At 35.6% G+C, this 18,337-nt stretch overlaps 2 protein-coding genes across 4 annotated transcripts in view; one reads left to right on the forward strand and one right to left on the reverse strand.

Moving 5' to 3' along the window:
* Positions 1 to 1,655: 1,655 nt before the first annotated feature.
* LOC107870677 lies at positions 1,656 to 5,361 on the forward strand. Its single transcript, XM_047412117.1, has 5 exons — positions 1,656 to 1,960; positions 2,044 to 2,203; positions 3,165 to 3,204; positions 3,961 to 4,231; positions 4,367 to 5,361. The coding sequence occupies exons 1-5, from the start codon at positions 1,656 to 1,658 to the stop codon at positions 4,755 to 4,757; spliced, it is 1,167 nt and encodes a 388-aa protein (XP_047268073.1). The 3' UTR covers positions 4,758 to 5,361.
* A 2,692-nt stretch (positions 5,362 to 8,053) lies between these two features.
* LOC107870676 (mitogen-activated protein kinase 17) overlaps positions 8,054 to 18,337 on the reverse strand; it is a 17,282-nt gene continuing 6,998 nt past the window's right edge. For 2 of the 3 annotated variants that reach the window (XM_047412963.1, XM_047412964.1), the window contains exons 4-15: positions 18,070 to 18,244; positions 17,334 to 17,391; positions 15,417 to 15,825; positions 15,196 to 15,323; positions 14,859 to 14,918; positions 12,182 to 12,331; positions 11,930 to 12,085; positions 11,703 to 11,840; positions 11,539 to 11,612; positions 9,727 to 9,825; positions 9,384 to 9,639; positions 8,054 to 8,273 (exon numbers count right to left, since the gene is read on the reverse strand). In XM_047412963.1, the coding sequence (XP_047268919.1) occupies positions 8,208 to 8,273; positions 9,384 to 9,639; positions 9,727 to 9,825; positions 11,539 to 11,612; positions 11,703 to 11,840; positions 11,930 to 12,085; positions 12,182 to 12,331; positions 14,859 to 14,918; positions 15,196 to 15,323; positions 15,417 to 15,825; positions 17,334 to 17,336 (1,539 nt within the window). In that variant the 5' untranslated portion in view covers positions 17,337 to 17,391; positions 18,070 to 18,244 and the 3' untranslated portion in view covers positions 8,054 to 8,207. The remainder of the gene's footprint in view (positions 8,274 to 9,383; positions 9,640 to 9,726; positions 9,826 to 11,538; positions 11,613 to 11,702; positions 11,841 to 11,929; positions 12,086 to 12,181; positions 12,332 to 14,858; positions 14,919 to 15,195; positions 15,324 to 15,416; positions 15,826 to 17,333; positions 17,392 to 18,069; positions 18,245 to 18,337) is intronic. The other variant, XM_047412965.1, reaches the window with a different exon arrangement.

Genomic DNA, 18,337 nt, shown 5'->3' on the forward strand with positions numbered 1-18,337 from the left:
TACTGCCTTTGACAACACTAAGTTTAAGTGAGTAGCATGGCAATAAAATATGCCAATTTTATGTTGTGTGTCACTGTTTCCTTAACTATGTGTTGGTTGATTTAGCTGTCTGATTTTGTTTCCCGTTTTCCATCTGTCATATTGTCCTTTCACTTCGCCTCGGGGGTGGGGGATCGGGGTGTAGCATCATCGTAGTTTGATGATAATAACTTGTGAGGCTAATATTGATACTATGACCACCTGCCGTATGTTAATTTCACTTCATTGTGTGTATAAATGCAGGATTTTTGGATCACCTAATGATGATTTAAGCAATTCAAACATGACTTCTGAGTTCAAAAACAAACCTGATGGCTGGGAAACAACTTCAAAAACACAAGATGGGAATATATGGGAGATGTCAGAAAGAGAATAAGATATCTTAGTCCAAGAATTTGAAAGCCGAATTACTTTCAACAAATTCCAGGTTTGTGGAGAAATCCGATTTTATAAATTCAAGCTTGCCGTTAGGTCTGGTGAATTAGTCAGCTCTGGTTTAGACATACATCTTTTTTCTAAAAGCAGATTAGTTTGCTAAATCCTCCTTTGTTTTTCTTTCAACCCGACTTTTTCTGTGTTATCTTTTTCCTTTCATAAGAAAGGTATCAAAGTCTTTTTAACTGCATAGAACAAGTAGGGCTAGATCCAAAAACAGCCAGCTTGTCCAAGACAAGCTTTACAAGAATCGATATATATTTTTAACAACTTCATTATATATGACTTTATCATACCCTTGATCTGTGATACTGGAATTTTCTATTGGTTTAGACTTGTCAATATTTCTTTTTTAAATTATGGATCACAATTTAATTTGAATTAAGAACCTTTACCCATTTTGATAATTTTATGATCATATCATCTTAAGTTTAACTATCACTGGACACTGATTACTCACTTTAATTACATAATATGCATCATAGTATATTTTTTGGACAAATTAAGGTTATTTTGATTGTAGGCATTTAAGGGTTATGAGAACACTTCTGAAAACTGGGTCTTAAGCATCACAACAGTGTCTGGAGCATTCAATGGGACTACAAGAACCTACTTTGATGGACTGAAGTAGGTTTCTGATATAAAGACACATTCTTTTTGATATGAGAATAAAAAGTGAAGTAAGACAAACAAATTGAAACAGAGGGAGTTCGTGGAAGAAATTTTTTAAGGACGAATAGAATCTATACTTATTCATACGAAGGGTATCTGGAATTTGAGCATGGACTTTTGTAGAAATTTACTACATGAGTTAAATCTTTAAAAAAATATGGTCAGAAACTATTTGATAGGCCTTAAGAGAACAATGAACATAAGCAAATTGTCCCCGAAGTCTAGATTAGGCCATCAGCAAACACAATCCATTAGGTGTGTGTATCAGTAAAACATATGTATTAGAAGATTAAGAAGCAGACATGGTTTTTCTTATGTTCATTGTCGTCTACTATTGTTATGTTGCTGTCTTGCTGATGTGTACATGTCAAGTACTTCATTAGGATACACACATTATTTGTTGGCACTTCTCTTCGAGTGCATTCATGAAGACTATATTTTCCTGACAGAACCCAAAGGAAACAGTCAAAACACCAATAGATATGATGCTATTAATGTCATCCTTAACCATGACTTTTCGGAAGGTTTGTGCTTGCAACACCAATTGCTGCAATGCATTTGTGGTTCCAGCTTGTTCTGGTAACTATAAAGGACTTACAGAAGACATAGGCTGTTCTTATACTGTTGTCACGAACCGCACTGAATGTTGCCAAGGATTGGAGCAAGATATTACAAGTAGAATTTTAGCAGGTTGTGTTGACACAGTTTCTGCTCGTGTTGGAGTCTCGGGTACTTTTCACGGCTCTATTGACGTCCAAGCTACATTGAGACTTGTTTACCAAAATGCAGAAACAAGCTATTTATTTATTTCAAAGTTAAGAGTCTCTTTCTTTATCCTTATTATTACAGAATATTGTTTATGAAACATCTATAATGTTAGCACCTTATTCCATGCAGAAAACCTGTTACGAAAGAGGGTTGGCAAGTGTTGGAGGGTTCATTTTCACTATCAACTATGCCCGATCAAGTTGTCTTTTATCTCGAGGAACCTTCACCTGAATCTGACCTGCTCACAAAATCAGTGATCATCACTTGCCCCAACCCAACTGATTATGAAGTAAGTTATTGTTATTCTGAAAGTCCTTTTTGTATCCAAAGAAAGTGAACAACGGAAGTCCCACTTATGACTTGTTTTGGTTTTTTATTGATTATAACAGCTGAAATCATTTATTTTGTTACAAAAATTATTCTCACCTATCTTCTGATAAAGTTTGCGGCCAACATCCAGTTGTGCCGATGATGAGAGGATCATAATAAACATAAATTTTGATGATAGACTGAATAGTTGATCCGGAAGAGGCTGCAGGGTTTTTTGCCATGACTGTATGACAGATGGAAACATCAATCCAATCTCTGAAAAATACTTTGCATCTGCAACAATGCACACGCAGAGCTAGAATGAGATTCAGCAAGATATAACCGAGAGAGTAAAGCGAAAATTTGCTTGTGAGTTGACTGATATTGTTCGGTTACATGGTCACAATGCCAATAGTGTCGATGTTCGAGGAACATTGTGGGCTCAAGCAGCTGATGATCGTGATAGTACATAGGCATTGCCAAGTAAGTTAATCCAAGTTCCACTTAGTTATTTTGAACATGCTGCTGTCTGATGTAGTATCCATCCAAATTTTGGGGGATACATTGACGGTTCCTTGAACTTGACATAAGTTTTTATTGAACACTTCGATCAAGGACATGACGTATTAATCATCTAAAATCCGTAAAAACTACACACTTTAAAGACAATTTGCCGAACCAGTCAATAAAACTAAGTGCGCACAATTCAAATGCTATGACAAGATAAAACAACTACTGAAAAAATGACGTGGCTTGTTCAATGTTTTTTATTTCTTAATTTACTTTATCTTGTCAAAAAACAAAAATGTTCTTCTCATTTGTTGCATCTCTTGAGCACCGCCATTTCTTCCCATCTGTTCTTCTAAACCTTCCTATTCAAGATCAGTGCTATGACCATCTGGCTCCTGTTATGTACCTGCGGATTTGGCTTGGTGTTTCAGTTTCACCCGCTGCGAAGGAGTGAATGCCCCTGTGGCTGCTGTTAGCATGCCACTCATGCTTCCAGCATTCAAGCCCCCGCTACCATCGTCTGATGTGTTCCTCATAAAGGCATTTTAAGCATCATGATATTAAGGCGTCGTGTCAAAACCAAAAGATAGTCCGAAAGATTCAATAAATAATTCAGGGAAGTTATCTGCTTATATAGTTCATTGCCTTCCACCTCATCATCCTCTGGTTTCACAATTTTAAGAAATGGAATAGATGGATCTAAAAACATGAAGGTCAAGTTCTTTTTGTTCAGATTTCACTTTAAATGGCATTTCCTCTCTTTTTTATTTAATTCCTTTAGACGATGACACTTATTTATGTATATGTAATCCTATGCAGGTAAATTGTCTGCGGTAAACTGTCATCAATGTAGAAGAAGTGATAGAACTGTTGTTTCTTGTACGAAGTGTAAAGAGAAATTTTACTGTATCAAGTGCATCAGGGAATGGTAAACCTCTAATGTGTATTTCTTATCTTGCTCTCCAAATGCTTAGAGACTCTTTTAGTGGCGAATGGAATTTTAACACCATTTTAAGCTTCCTGCTATTTATTTTTGGTGAGCAGGTATCCTAAATTGGAAGAAGAGTAACTCTCAGAGCTTTGTCCATATTGTCGTAGAAAATGTAATTGCAACTTTTGCTTACAATTAAGTGGCATGTTAAAGGTTTGTCTTTTCTTTTAAATCAAACGAAATGAGCTTGTTGCTTTTGTTTTCCAATTACTGCTAAAATACTTATTTCCTTGAAGACATCAAGAAGAGGGATCTCACTGATCGTGAAAAGATTGAGCATTTGCACTATTTGATTATCACGCTCCTTCCCTTTCTAAAAGAAATCCATCACGAACAAATTCAGGAGTTAGAAACGGAGTCTTCTATTCGTGGAATGCATCTGAGTTTTAAAAACAAGACATTGAATCTGATGAATTTTGCATTGATAAATAGTTTTTACCACAGGGGTATTTTATCTTCAGTTGAAATTAAACAATCACTTTGTCATAATGATGAGCGAGTTTACTGATAATGTAACTTCTCTCTTGTTCTCTTTTTTCTCTTCTTGCTATCATGAAATGTTATGATTGCAGACCTTATTTTTGGAGGTTTTATGCTTATTGATTTCTTGGCCTTGGTATTGATTTCTTGGCCTTGGAGCAGCAACAACTGCTCAACTTTAATAGTCCATCTTCATCGGAGTTGCCCAGATTGCTCATATGAGCAATGTCTAAGCTGCTGCCACGAGCTTCGGAGAGGCATGTTTCCAGGAAATAGTTGTAAAGCAGTTTACAAATATTCAGATAGAGGCTGTGATTACATGCACGGTGGAGAGCCACTTCCTGAAAGTTTTCATAATATGAAAATTCCACAGGACCAGAACAAACCAATTTCTTGGGTTGCTAATTGTGATGGTTATATCATTTGTGCTCCTGTCGAAATGGGTGGATGTGAAAAATGCGTTTTAGAGCCCAAGCATCTATTAACAAGAAACTGGATATCAACCTTGAATGCAAAAGCAGAAAGGATTCTGATTCAATGCAATTTTTCCTAGATGATTTCCCAGCCAATTTGTAGAACAGATGACCCTGAACTGTTACACAAGGCGGCTTCAAGAGTTGGTTCCGATGATAACTGCTTATATTCCACTACTGCAAAGGACGCTACAGAGGATGATGCACTTCTACACTTCCGTAGACACTGGGCCAAGGGTAAACCGGTGATTGTATGAAATGTGCTTGAGCATACAAGCGGTTTAAGCTGGGAACCAATGGTTATGTGGCGTAAGAAGAAACAGAAGTTCACTGTAAGTGGTATTTTATACACTCTGTTTTATCATAATAGTATTCATAATATATTGTGTTAATAACTTTAATAGTATTATCATGCTATAACATTAAGGGATCGTTTGGTAGAGAGATAGGACAACTTTTATCTGATGGATTGGATATCCCATGGGATAAGTTATTCCATATCAATGTAATGTAAATGGTAGGATGTTACAATAAAAATTTTGGACATGGAGAAAGCTGTGATGGGGAAGTATATTTTTCTTGCATCCTATGTCAGGAACATTTTCCCTATCCCTCCACCAAATAAGTCCTAATAGTATTATTGTAGCTATAAATAACAACTTTATGTGTGTATTTACTTGGAAACTTTTCAGCATAGAGATGTTACGTCATCATAGAGTTTGTAACAAGCACCTATATCTATGATGAGCCTACCATCTATCTACAACCTGTTGAATTAAATCTGAGTTTTAAAATTGTTTATAAACTTCAGATTTTCCATATTCTTCATTGATTTTATGTATTGCGCTCACTTTTGTGCTAATAATAAGCATTGAGATTTTCAGCTTATCTTGACATTACTTCAGCAGGTTGTAATGAAATACTCTTCTCGATCTATAGAATGTGACTGCGTATTTATATTAGAATTCTTTTAAGGGAAAAGGACATGGGCTGATCATTTTGAAGAGAAATGGCCAGCCCATGTAAAAGTTGGACAATTGGAGTCAGTCGGCCCAATTTAATTCCGGTTTTTAGCTATTTGGCCCGTCGGTCGCATGCAGTTTCTATACCCAATTGATACACTTTTATACCGCATAAATGGCTATATTTTGGAATTTAAAAATCAATGGCCGGAATTATTTTAGCCGAGTGGCTATTCTTGTCCTTTTCCCTTCTTTTAATACAGTACTACAGTTTACTCAACTACTTTTGTGGGCCGTATCGAGTAAAAGCTATCTCATCGGGCTTTATTTCAGCTATTTACACTAAGGTATATCAAATGGAGAAATTATAATTATATGAACATAACTTTTAAGCTAACTTAGGGATGACCCGGTTCATACCTACTCCGTAGGTGTCGGGGAGGGGGGACCACTCCGGGCCTGACCTACGCGCCCTCACCCCAGCTTTGCTGGAGGGGCGTTTCGAACCCCCGACCCTGGCACACCACGGTAAGCAAGCTTACCGCTGAGCCAAGGCCATCCCTCACTTTTAAGCTAACTTTCTACTATTATATGTTCTCTCTAACTTTATCTTTCATCATTTCATTTCTTTTAGCGCTTCATGTGGGAAGATGTAATTGTGTTGCTCCAACACTTTGACTTTGTATTTGGAATAAGACTACTATTTATCTTCTTTCATCGTCTCCTTCTCTCATAAATGTGTATAATGTCTACATGGTGATATTTCTCAGTACAATGTTTCCCATCTCTTTGCTCAATAAGTGAATAATATTTGGAATCATTTGAAGTACTTGATTTCTTAAAGACTTCTTAGCTGTCGAATGCCTCTGCAAGTTTTCGAACTTTTTCATTTACTTCAGTATCAAGTCTATAGCCATTGATGTATAGTTCTACGATCTAAATGTTAAACTTTCAGTTGCTTTCTTGTCCGCAAGAAATGTTCATTATGGTTTCAGTACTGCTTTTCAGGTATTGATAATGGCTTACAAGCACAGATGCCATTTTGCTGCCACCAATTATATGAATTCACATTTTCATCTTTGGCACTTTGTGTAGCAACAAATGTTACATCAATGTAATGCTTTTAGTATCTATACAATTAACAATGTAATCTTTGTTTCACATAATTTACTGCTTTCTTTACCATTAGAGTCCTGCCCGTGCGGGCCACCTAGTTTTAATATAAAACAAATCCAAAACCCACCCAAAAATGAAAGAAAAATCCCATTTTATACACCCACGGCAGCCTATTACCTACCCAACCCAACCCTTTCCCTGAAAATCACCATTACCGTTGTCCCATTCGTCTTAGTGATCGAACAATCTTCATCTTCTAAAGAATGTGAAGTTAGATAAAATAACAATTTTGATATTAATAGTGTCAAGAAATTGCATTCACGAAATCATCGTTCTTATCTCTTCTTAATTAATGCTTAAGCCTGTATTTTATGATGAGAATGAAATTGATTGCCGAATCGATTCTTATCAGCTTCATTGATTTGAAGTTCTTGATTTTGAAAAAAAAAAAAAAAAAAGGCGTCAAAAAGATGAAAGAATAACTTCTTTCGGACATGGAAAAGAAACAATTGTGAGAAGGTAGACTGAAAATATTTTATGTGGAGTGGTGGTGAACCGGTACTTCATGAAGACGAGAAGGATAAAAAAATTATTTAAAAAAAAAATAAAGAAAAGAAGAAGAAGACGAGATTGAAAAAAAAAATAAAAGAGGTTAAAATATTGATTCACGTGCCTGCTAACGCGAGAATTAACACTTTTTATGCCACACATGCACAAAGGATTCAAGTGGTACAAATTTAAAGGGGTATGAGTGTTCAATAGGTATAAAGGTAAATTGAGGGAAACAAGTTTAAGGATCTATCGATGATTTAGACCTAAAGAATACTACCACATTGACAAATTTATACCATCTACTAAATTATCCAGCTTGGGATTATTTCATCCCATCTCCCGTGTGGGATAAATTAGTTGAGGGATTATAACTCCAAGATAATTTAATCCGCATACCAAACGACCCCTAAAGTGTTAGATAAGGTTACACACTTCAACGTGATAATATGAGGAGACATAAACCTTATTTCTGTTTCGGTAAAACTCTGAAAAGATCAATTTCCCAACACTTCTTTAGAAACATGTGATTAAGAACGCTTCCAACATACCGGGGTAGGGGCTGGGGGGCTTTGGGGGGAGGAGAGAGTGGGAGTGACCATATATATAATTGAAGAAGCTGAACTGGCAGGACATAAAAGAATACAAATAGGCAATCCGCTTGGGTAAGGGGACAATGTTCGAAATCCAATCTGAATAATCTACTGCCTAAATGAACTCAGTATAATAGTATGAAGACAACTGAAGTCTGAACAAATAATGCAGTAACGATGTCATAGTGAAACTGTATATAGTTTACAATACAATCAACCAAGACTCCATTTGAGTACATGAGCAATTACATTGCAATCAGTGCCACTTACCAGAAATTAGCAATTCCTTATCCATCCAGAATAAAAATGATCAAGCATACAAAGCTGTCTTCGATGATTTACTAATCCCGTTTTGATATGGCTTGCAAGTTGTATCCTGAGGGAAATGCAGGTATTACAGTAAAAGCAAATTCTACAGTCCTATTATATCATGTGCCCCTTTTATTTGCAATTTATGAGGAACGCACAAATAATAATACCATCCATCCTCTAATACAAAATTTAATAGCATTGATCATAAAAATATTTGTTTACAATACCCTCCATCTCTCTTAAACATCTTACTTAATAAACTAGCAAACAATTAACAGGTAAGGATGAATTTGAAAAAAAACAGGAAGGAGCAATACTAAAAGGAAACAAAATGTACACAACCTTTTATGCCCTCTGTCTAGCCTTCATGCCGACCCATGAGGAGGGAGGGGGACAAGATGGGACTACTAGGATATTTCATAAGTTAAAAAAAAAAAATAATAGGAGCATTTAATATATCAATTTTCCTGCCAAGGTTTGAAGAGCTCGCATTTTCTTATCTATTGTTCGTTCAAACAAAGAAAAATGTGAAGTGATTTGCAAGCATTAGGTCTAATTCCTGTACTTTGGCTGGGTTAATTGTTACTGCATGTGTCCCAAATTATATGAATCACTTCCCTTTTTAGTTAGTCCCAAAAAGAATGGTACGTTTCTTTATTTTATAACAATTTAACTTTAAAAGGCCCATTTTATCCTTAATGAAATGAATTATAGCCACACAAACATTTATAACTTATTTTAGACCACAAGTTTCAAAAGTCTTTCTTAAATACCGTGTCAAGTCAAACTACATCATATTAATTGCGACGGAGGCAACACTATATATTTAGGGTTCATTTGGTACACGGGATAAGGTAAGATATCCCAGGATAAGATTTATACTGTGTTTGGTAGACGGTATAGTATACCGTATACCGTCTACCAAACACAGTATAAATCTTATCCAGGCTTGCTTAAGTATAAATCTTATCCAGGCTTGCTTATTCCTTATTCCTGGGATATCCTACACTCTCAGGTGGGATAAATTAGTCAAGATAATTTAGTCCGCATACCAAACGACCCATTACAATACAGGCTTTCATAAGCCCAACTAATTTAGATTGGAGCATAGTTGATTGATATTGTATATTAAAGAATGTTTTTCTTCTTAGGCTACAGTTCAGAAAACACTTACCTCGCAGTCCCATATGGCCCCAACACATTTAGAAAAACTAATACTAGAACTTCTTAGCATGCAACGCTCAGTATTCTTTGGTGTACAATGAACTGTCTCCGTAGGACCTTCAACTGTATTAGCAATAGGCGGTTTTTTGATCTTAGGGGAACTCGGGGGGCTTGGCAGGCATCTCTGAGCCATAGAAGCTACAACATGCCTTTCAAATTCACCATCCTTATCAGCTTCCTCATCTGTGGACGCACAGACGCGTTCTCTGCAGATAATTTATAAGGCTATTCAGGTAAGAGAAATTAAGACTATTTACTATTTAAAACAAAAAAGAACATCAAGGACATTTCACCTGGGCAAAGAGGCATATCGTCTTGGGAAGAGAGTACTTCCACCTCTACCATTGTGCCCCTCGAGGCGGTCAAATTGTTGTTTGAAGCAATCAACCCCACTAAAAATGTAGTTTTTCAATTAGCACAGTGTCAACATGCCAATGCGGTGCATGCACCAGAAACAGGGAGGACATCAGAAGCAAAATGTAGAAAATAGAAACCTTTCAAGTAAAAGGAGAACACGTAGCAAAATGTAGTAGTTACAGATGTCAGTCGACAAACATTACTGTTACCAAAAGTAAAGCAAATTTCTTTATCAAATTGATTGATCTTGCCAACGACTAATGATGGTTGAGAAACTCAACTAGGTTAGAAATTCTATGGTCAACCTATTCACTAGTCACACCATTCCAAAAAATAAGATGCTCTCTCCTTTCAGATCATTATTAAGGTAGAATCACCATATTTACTGGTACAAAATCTTTCATAGAAATTACCTTAAAGAGGTCATGGATAGTCCTACTCGTCGTACAATTTATCATCATAACAGTTTCAGACTATATTCTAGCAAAGGTACAACAACTTAGTGACCAATCTACATGCATACAAGGTCCGCAGATGTTGATCACAGAAAATGGTGCTAAACCAATATGCACTCCTAATTCGAAAAGATATGTATATGTGCTTCGTCTCCGAGGAGTAAAAGAATGTTGGATTCACTTCCAAACTTCGAGTTGCTCATCAGTGAAGCTTCATCATGCCCAAATAATTTGTAGACTTAAACGTAGATGGCAGATACTACAATAGCTCAGTGCTATAAACTGAAAATACACAGGCTCGAGCATGACTCCTCGGCCTATGGCGTGTATCACTTGCAGACATGGAAAATCACTGGATATACAAGGGGAAAAGATCACATCTTAATCACAATTTGTTTAAGTGATACTCATATCAGTATCCAGCTCTTTTAATTATGTGCAATGACAGCATCAATTTACTTCAATGATCAGAATTGGTGAAATTAGTCCTAAAACATCTTTCCACTTTCATTTATTAGACGCATTATGACTCAAATTTAGTACAGTAATTCACAGGTTCTACCATGACCACTTGTCTGAGCCTAAAAACAGGCGAGAATTCTCAACCTAGCTGCAACAATGGCAAGTCTTACTTCCAGAGAAACATCATGGCAGATCTACTTGTCTTGTAATTTACATACAAACGGCCCATTAACGCAATGAATCATTATCTATTCATTCAACAATCTGAATATTTTTCTCTCACAAGTTACAATTATTCCATAAGTCCATTTCATCTACATATCACAACACAAGGTCAACACCTGTGTTTAATGATATCAGAATCTAGTAACACTCGTGACTCTCATTAGCAGCAGATTTCTCCTTTCTTATCACCATGAAGTATCCATCAGAGATATATTAGATTATATGAGCCAAGCATCAGGAGGGAATGAAGTTCCAACATAAGAATAACATGTTAAGTTAGCACATGAAGAATAAATTCTGTATGAGAACATTAGTGCGAATGACGTATAGACCGAAGGATATGAATCATTATAGGTTTATGACTCCTATTACCATAAGACCTGACAGTCCTTATACTAAAGGCTTAACTAAATACAATACATGGATCATGAAATTTCTAGTTAATGCATGACATAACAAGTATCACAATAAGTTTTTTAGGATAATGCTAGGCAGGGTGGAGACAAATTTCACACAGACCATAAAAAAATGAGTTAAATCATATCAGATGAAAAGGTATTCACAGCAACAACAAATATGAAATGTTTAGAGAGGAGTTTGCATTACCTTGGATACATAAAGTGAGTGTGATCAATGCCATGAAGAAGCTCCTGGAGCATCTGAGGATGATATTCCAGAATCTTGCCAGTTGAGAACAATGTACTCTATTAGTAGGAAAAGATGCAAAAAGAAGGTGAAGGAAAGATGAATATGGTTGTTATTGCATATACCTCTCGGTAGATGAGGTCCCTAATATCTTCTTTCCCAAGTTTTCTTCGTTCAAAGTCGAATTCAAATTTTGAAATAGCTTGAGCGGATGGTTCCTGTTCCTTGTTTGCCAAACCACGGAAATATGGATGTGCTAACGCCTGATGGATCAATGAATCACTAGTATTAGGAAATAATAATGTCTTTTACAAACAAAAAACAAAGGCCTAAGACCAATGCTACATCCTACCTCTTCAGCAGAAGGGCGATCTTTGGGATCGAATGCAATCAAACGTTCAAGTAATTTTAGAGCTAGTGGATCAATGTGTGGGAATTTCTGTGAGAGAGGTATAGGTGCCTTCTTCTTCATGCTGCTTAAATATCTCCTTGCTTTTTCATTTTTAATCTGCAGATATCAGCAAGATTGGAAACAGGATATATTCAAGATTCGTCATTAGATGATACATTTATCAACTGTAACAGATTGATAGAAAGCACAAACCCTTGAAATGGCTTCAGTGGACGGCGAACCAAGCAAATCAGTTATGAGATCCAATTGGTGAACCGCATTTTTCCCCGGAAATAATGGTTTTCCTGTAAGCATTTCTGCAAATATACATCCTAGACTCCAGATATCAACTGCTGGGGTGTACTGCAATTAAATCTTTTGGTTTAGAATTTGTACAAATATCTGAAAGATCATTTGCATGATTAAGTTCCCACGACTGCAAAACAATGATGGCTTACACACCATTCCTTAGGCATATGTTAAGTTCAAATTAGAGCACAAAACCTAATGCTCATTGATCTCACAGTATAACTTTATTATGCAGAAGTTTATGTAACGTTTTAGCACTTCACTTTTTTCCACGTATTACAAGGAATGCATAGAAACCGAAAACTATCAGATACTCGTCCGAGTTAGGAGAAAAAGTTCTCGGAGGTCCTACATACATCGCATATGCAAAGTAGCAGTGATAACTCTAGATCTAGCACTAAGTGAGCCTGTGAGACATCTGCATAATATCACTAAATTAATCAATTACAATCTTGCCAACTGTGCCATCCACCAGAACAATTTTCATATAATTGATCTTTTTCCCTTGCACAGAATGCATGTTCCAGGTTCCAGGGTAAATTTCTCAAATACACAGAAAAATATATAAGACAATATTTTTACTCTAGTGTCCGAAATTTACACTTTCGAATGAACCTAGCTTCCTATTCCCACTCTCAATAAATTGACACATCTCCATGTAGGGACATCCCAAAATGTTTTGACACATCTTACCTAATACTCCCTCCGTTTCATAATAAATGAATTGTTGGATTTTGGCACACATATTAAGGAAAAAGCATTAAAGTCATAAATTTAACACAACTTTTCATTTTTACCCCAAAAAAAGAAAAAGTTGACCTTGTGATACCTTTTCAAAAGCTAATTGGTTGTCAAATCATAAGGGCAAATTTGAAAAAAAATTCAATGATTCACTTATTTTGAAACACCAATAAATACCCCAACAATTCACTTATTCCGAAACGGAGGGAGTAGTGTTTATGTGATTCCTATTTCTTTCAAATTTCAAATTCTTTCAACAATTCAAATTTAAACAATGATGTAATATTTCCCATCAGACTGCTTTATCAATTATGCCCTTAAATGGGAAAAAGCAATCAAGTAGAAAGCAGGACTAGTTTTTAGGGATTAAAACCGTCATAATATCAACACTTCAGCAGTAAGATACGTTTTTATAGAAAAAGTAACGAGTCAGCATTTTTGTTTCATTAGTGATTGTCAAATTTCCAGGAGTTTGTTGTTTGAATAGAATACGAGAATGATGATCTCACCCCAAAATTATTAACTTTATTTTTCTATCAACCTGTGCTAGTGACAGTTAACAGAGAGAAGAAACTGATTCAAGATAGAGTGGCTGTGACAGGAAAAATCGAATATGGTAGAGTGATTGTAAATTAAGACAGTCTTATAAAAGATAGGCAGAAATCCAAGAGATTCTTACTCGACCAAGAAATCTATGACTATTTTTATAGTATTTCAACCTATTGCTATGCATCCCCCATCAGTTCAAGGGAAAGAAAAAAAAAATGAAAAGATTGGAACGACTGTTATTTGGAGGTGATTCAGAGAAAACGAAGAGAAAAGAAGATCTCTTCTTTATAATCAGAGAGTTACCGCCTCACGTCTAACATTACGGAAAAACTAGGAATATATGTCATTGTGGAATTGAAGAGGATGATGCTTGTAATCAAGATCAAATTGTTGAGACAGCACCCAAAGTACCCTATAATTGAGTGTCTTGTCAAACGAAGACAGTATCTTTTGAAACATAAGAGATGACCAGTGTCTTGTCAAAGTACCCATGCAATGGCTAAAGGACTAAAAGAGATGAATACTCAACAACAACAACAACAAAAAACCCAATGTATTCCCACAAAGTGGGGTCTGGGGAGGGTAAGATGTACATAGTCCATACCGCTACCTCCGAAGAAGTAGAGAGGTTGTTTCCGATAGACAAAGAGATGAATACTCATTCCACAGTAATACACACTTCTCTTTTCTAATTTGGTCTCAGTGTAAAGCAATTGCTATTTGACAAGATTTTTAGACATTGCATGGAAAACCTTAATACAATAAGATGATTCAGAAGAAAAGGACAACCAAATAAGAATAAAATCGAGTATAAAATATCAGAAAATTGAGTAAAAGCAAACTATGTATAGAAGTAATTTGCCTGAAAAGTTGGAGATAAAAGCTTTCTATAATGGTATGGCATCTTGATGCCTCAATTCCAACTAACTGATCATTATACACTCAAAATGACTTCACACAGATTTTCACTGTAGCGAAATGAAATTGCAAGAAGAAATGAGGAAGCTAAGGAACAATGTCACTAGTTCATTAGAAGCAAAAAACTATTGTAAAGCAAAATCCATAAAAAGTCTCACAAAATGAAATTTTAGTTTCTTTTCCAACTTTAACATGAGAACATGCACCTGAACAGTACTAGCTGTTAGATAAGTAAAATGGCAGCCAGCTGCACTAAAGCTCCCGCTATGCACAGGGTCCAGGGAAGGGCCGGACCACAAGCAATCAGATAAGTGCAGAGTAAGAAATAAATTTATATAAATATGCATAATTACCTGTATATCATCATACTTACTTTGGAAAAAAAGGAACCACAAAGTTCTGGAGCACGGTACCAACGAGTTGCCACGTAGTCCTTTAGAGAAAAACGATGAAGTACTTTACTTGCAATTACAGATGTAACAAATTAACAACTTAATAATGGTGTTGGATACATCAGTTTCAATATTTTAAGTGATAAAAGAATCATTAGGGAAGAGAGGAGCCTTCAGTCTTTGAGAGCACAAAGAATCAGGCACATCTATCGCAGGTGTACCAACTTAACACTTCAGTGTCAGCCTTGAGATTATTTGAACGATTATTGTAGTATAGATAGACCAAGAAAAACTTTAAAGTAGAGAGATGAAGCATACAGTCCAGAAAACAGCAGATGGGTTATCGCCAAGTGATACCCGAGCAAGCCCAAAATCACAAATTTTCAGCTTGCAATCTGCATTTGCTAGAATGTTCTTTGGCTTCAAATCCCGATGGAACACGTTTGCTGTTAAATCAACAAATATGAGAATGAATCATAAGAATGTATGTCAAACAGAAGGTTCTTCAATTACTGGAAAACAGAAAGAGAAATCGCAACCTGTATGCATATACTTTAAACCTCGAAGAAGCTGATACATAAAAAATTGATAATGTTCAGCAGTGAGACTGTCATTTGCTTTAATTACATTCTGAAGATCACATTCCATCAACTCGAAAACAACATATATATCCTTGAATTCCCTTGGACATGGAGGCAATAATATATGTTTTATTTCTACAATATCTGGGTGCCGAAGCAACCGAAGGAGCTTTATTTCTCTAAGGATGCGGGTGGCTTCACAGACATGCTCAAAAACATCATTGATCTTCTTTATTGCTACCTTTTCTCCAGTATGAGTATCGATTGCTGCTGCAACAACACCATAGCTTCCCTTGCCAACGACCTCTTGGATTTCATATTGATGGGCTTCACCATACTCGGTGAAGAATTCTTTGAAATCCATCACCTGCAGTAATATGAGATACTATTAAATTCCTCTTTACACGAAAGAGGCAAGGTCCAAAAAAGACACACACACAGAAGGATATCAAAATCCCACATTTTCTGTATAAAAGAAAAATATAAATCCGGAGTGAAATGTTTCCCCTCTTTTTGTCCTGTAGCTAAAGTCTAAACATGAAACTCTTCCTTACACATTAAACAAAATATGTTTTCACTGAACATTCTTCCATGGTTCACAAGAAGGACATGAAACAGATAGAAGCATAGGGTATGACGGATCATAGGAGCATTCAAGATACAGAATCAAATGTATGCTAGAAAAACTGATCTAACTCTTTGACAGTATTAGATGTACTAGTCTACTAGATTGCAATAACTGGCCCAAATATAGTGGAAAGTAATTTAGCTTCTAATATGAATGGAATCTTTTAAGGTGATGGCGAAAGGTGAGAATGATGGAATACTGTGAAAGTAAACAGTAGAAGGTGATTAAGGGAGTATTTAAACAGAAAATGTTGAAACATTTAAAGTCTAAAAAAGGATTGATGCTTAACATGTTCTATTTCATTTCTTAAGCATTTGATTTCCCTACAATGTCTTTATTTTTCTTATAGTGTTGAGGTCATATATATATAGGTTGAAAGTTAAATCATATATCAAAATATTGTTTCCAATTAATTTCTAAGGTTGAAATGAAAACTATTCTTAAATATTCCAAAGCCAATAATAAATTTACAGCATGAGTGCTTCACTTGTCACATGAATCCCGCCTAGTCTGACTTTCAACATTACCTTAATTTTCAAGATTTTACTTTGAATGATAAGCTTTTACAGACATATGTTTATTAAGATATAAATCCTAACATTATTCTGGATAAATCAGACAGAAAGATACTAAAAATCAGGAAATGGGAAGAATGTGACTACTTAAAATCTCTGACAGGAAAAAAGTTAAGTATGAAGTTGGCTGAGATCAGTCTTCTCACCTAAATGGAGAGTCGACAAATCCAAGTAGGGAAGAATGTCTATATTACCTTTGGTTGGAATTTATGAATTAAACAAGAGCGGGGAAAATTTTCCTTTTGTCCTATGAAAACAATAATGGTTTCCAATTGCCGTAACAAAATGCAGGTCTTTTTGCATGTATAAACAATATAATAGAAGGTTTGATGCTTTTGAATCCATTGTATTAATTCCACTTCCTGCTCGCGGTGTATGAGACGAAACAACCTCCCTACCTCCCAAGGTAGGGATAAGTCCTGCGACTCTGTGTACACACTACCCTCTACAGACCCCACTTGTGGAATTACACTAGGTATGTTGTTGATGTAAACAATATAATAGCTGAATAAATAAAGACACTAGAATAAAAACACTTCAGAGTGCTACACTGATACATTACAAATCAATTCAAACATCTCCCTCCCTATCTCCCAGTTCCCCTTCCCCCATTCCACAATGGAAGAAGAACAAAATTATAATTAGATGATGACAAAGAAGAAGAAAAGTTACCATATTTGGTACTTAGACTTCTAAATAAGAAGGACACCGTTTGAATCACTTCCAGCAACTGCAATGCATCAATAATTAGAGCTAAATAACATGTAAATACTCACTAATTAAAAGAACTTAGTGCTAATAACTCAAAATTCCACATCTTATGAGAGATTATAGATCTCTAGTGACCTCTTAAAAGATCTCTAACACCAGATTTAAGTTATATGATCTGCCAGAGTTATACATATATATATATATATATACACACACACACAAAAACATCAACCCCAGATTATTCTTTTTCCATTTGATAACCATGGTGTCCTGACCACTTGGAAACAACTTCTTGCAGAAAATTAAACTTAAGGCTTCGTACAATAGACCATTGTGGTCTGGCCCTTCCCAAGACCCCGCCCGCGCATAGCGAGAGCTTTAGTGCACCAGACTGTGCAACCATAGAGTCCAGATTAGCTTGCGCATATCTTGACTAATTCTGCGGGATCACCTCCCATTAACAACAGATACTAGGTAGCTATTATATTTCATCTATTAAACTACATTCCAAATAAATCTCCAATATAGTCAAACTAGAAAAAAAAAAAAAAAAAAAAAGAGATAGAGAGAGAACTAGATCTTGAATCAAAGAAAACCTCATCATCCAACTACATTAAAGATCTAATACCTAAAACTCAGCAAAACTACTAAGCAAAAAAAAAGAAAAAAGAAGATTAGATCTTAAATTAAAAAATACCTCAAAAGTTGTGTCTCTAAAGAGAGGTAAAAAAACTCTTGAGACAATAATAGATTTGGTTCTCCCTTGCAAGTTCCCAGCTTTAAGGGAATTGACAACTTCCTCAACTTGCTTTATAACTCCAGAAATGACAAAGTAACACCAACCCCAGTTGAAACCCTTATATATTTATTACCTGTAAATAATTTTAAAATATATATAGATTATTAATTTAATATATATTAAAAACAAAAGTTGATACAGCCTAAATTGAATATATCAGCTGTGT

Source organism: Capsicum annuum, chromosome 5 (assembly GCF_002878395.1).
Source record: "Capsicum annuum cultivar UCD-10X-F1 chromosome 5, UCD10Xv1.1, whole genome shotgun sequence".
In the NCBI taxonomy this organism is placed as follows: domain Eukaryota; kingdom Viridiplantae; phylum Streptophyta; class Magnoliopsida; order Solanales; family Solanaceae; genus Capsicum; species Capsicum annuum.

Excerpts from the sequence above, each read along its gene's own strand:
- LOC107870677 (XM_047412117.1), top strand. The coding sequence starts at position 1,656 with ATGACTTTTCGGAAGGTTTGTGCTTGCAACACCAATTGCTGCAATGCA. Across the intron at positions 2,204-3,164 it reads CCAACCCAACTGATTATGAA|TTTCACCCGCTGCGAAGGAG; the intron begins GTAAGTTATTGT and ends TTGGTGTTTCAG. Across the intron at positions 4,232-4,366 it reads AATGATGAGCGAGTTTACTG|CAACAACTGCTCAACTTTAA; the intron begins ATAATGTAACTT and ends GCCTTGGAGCAG.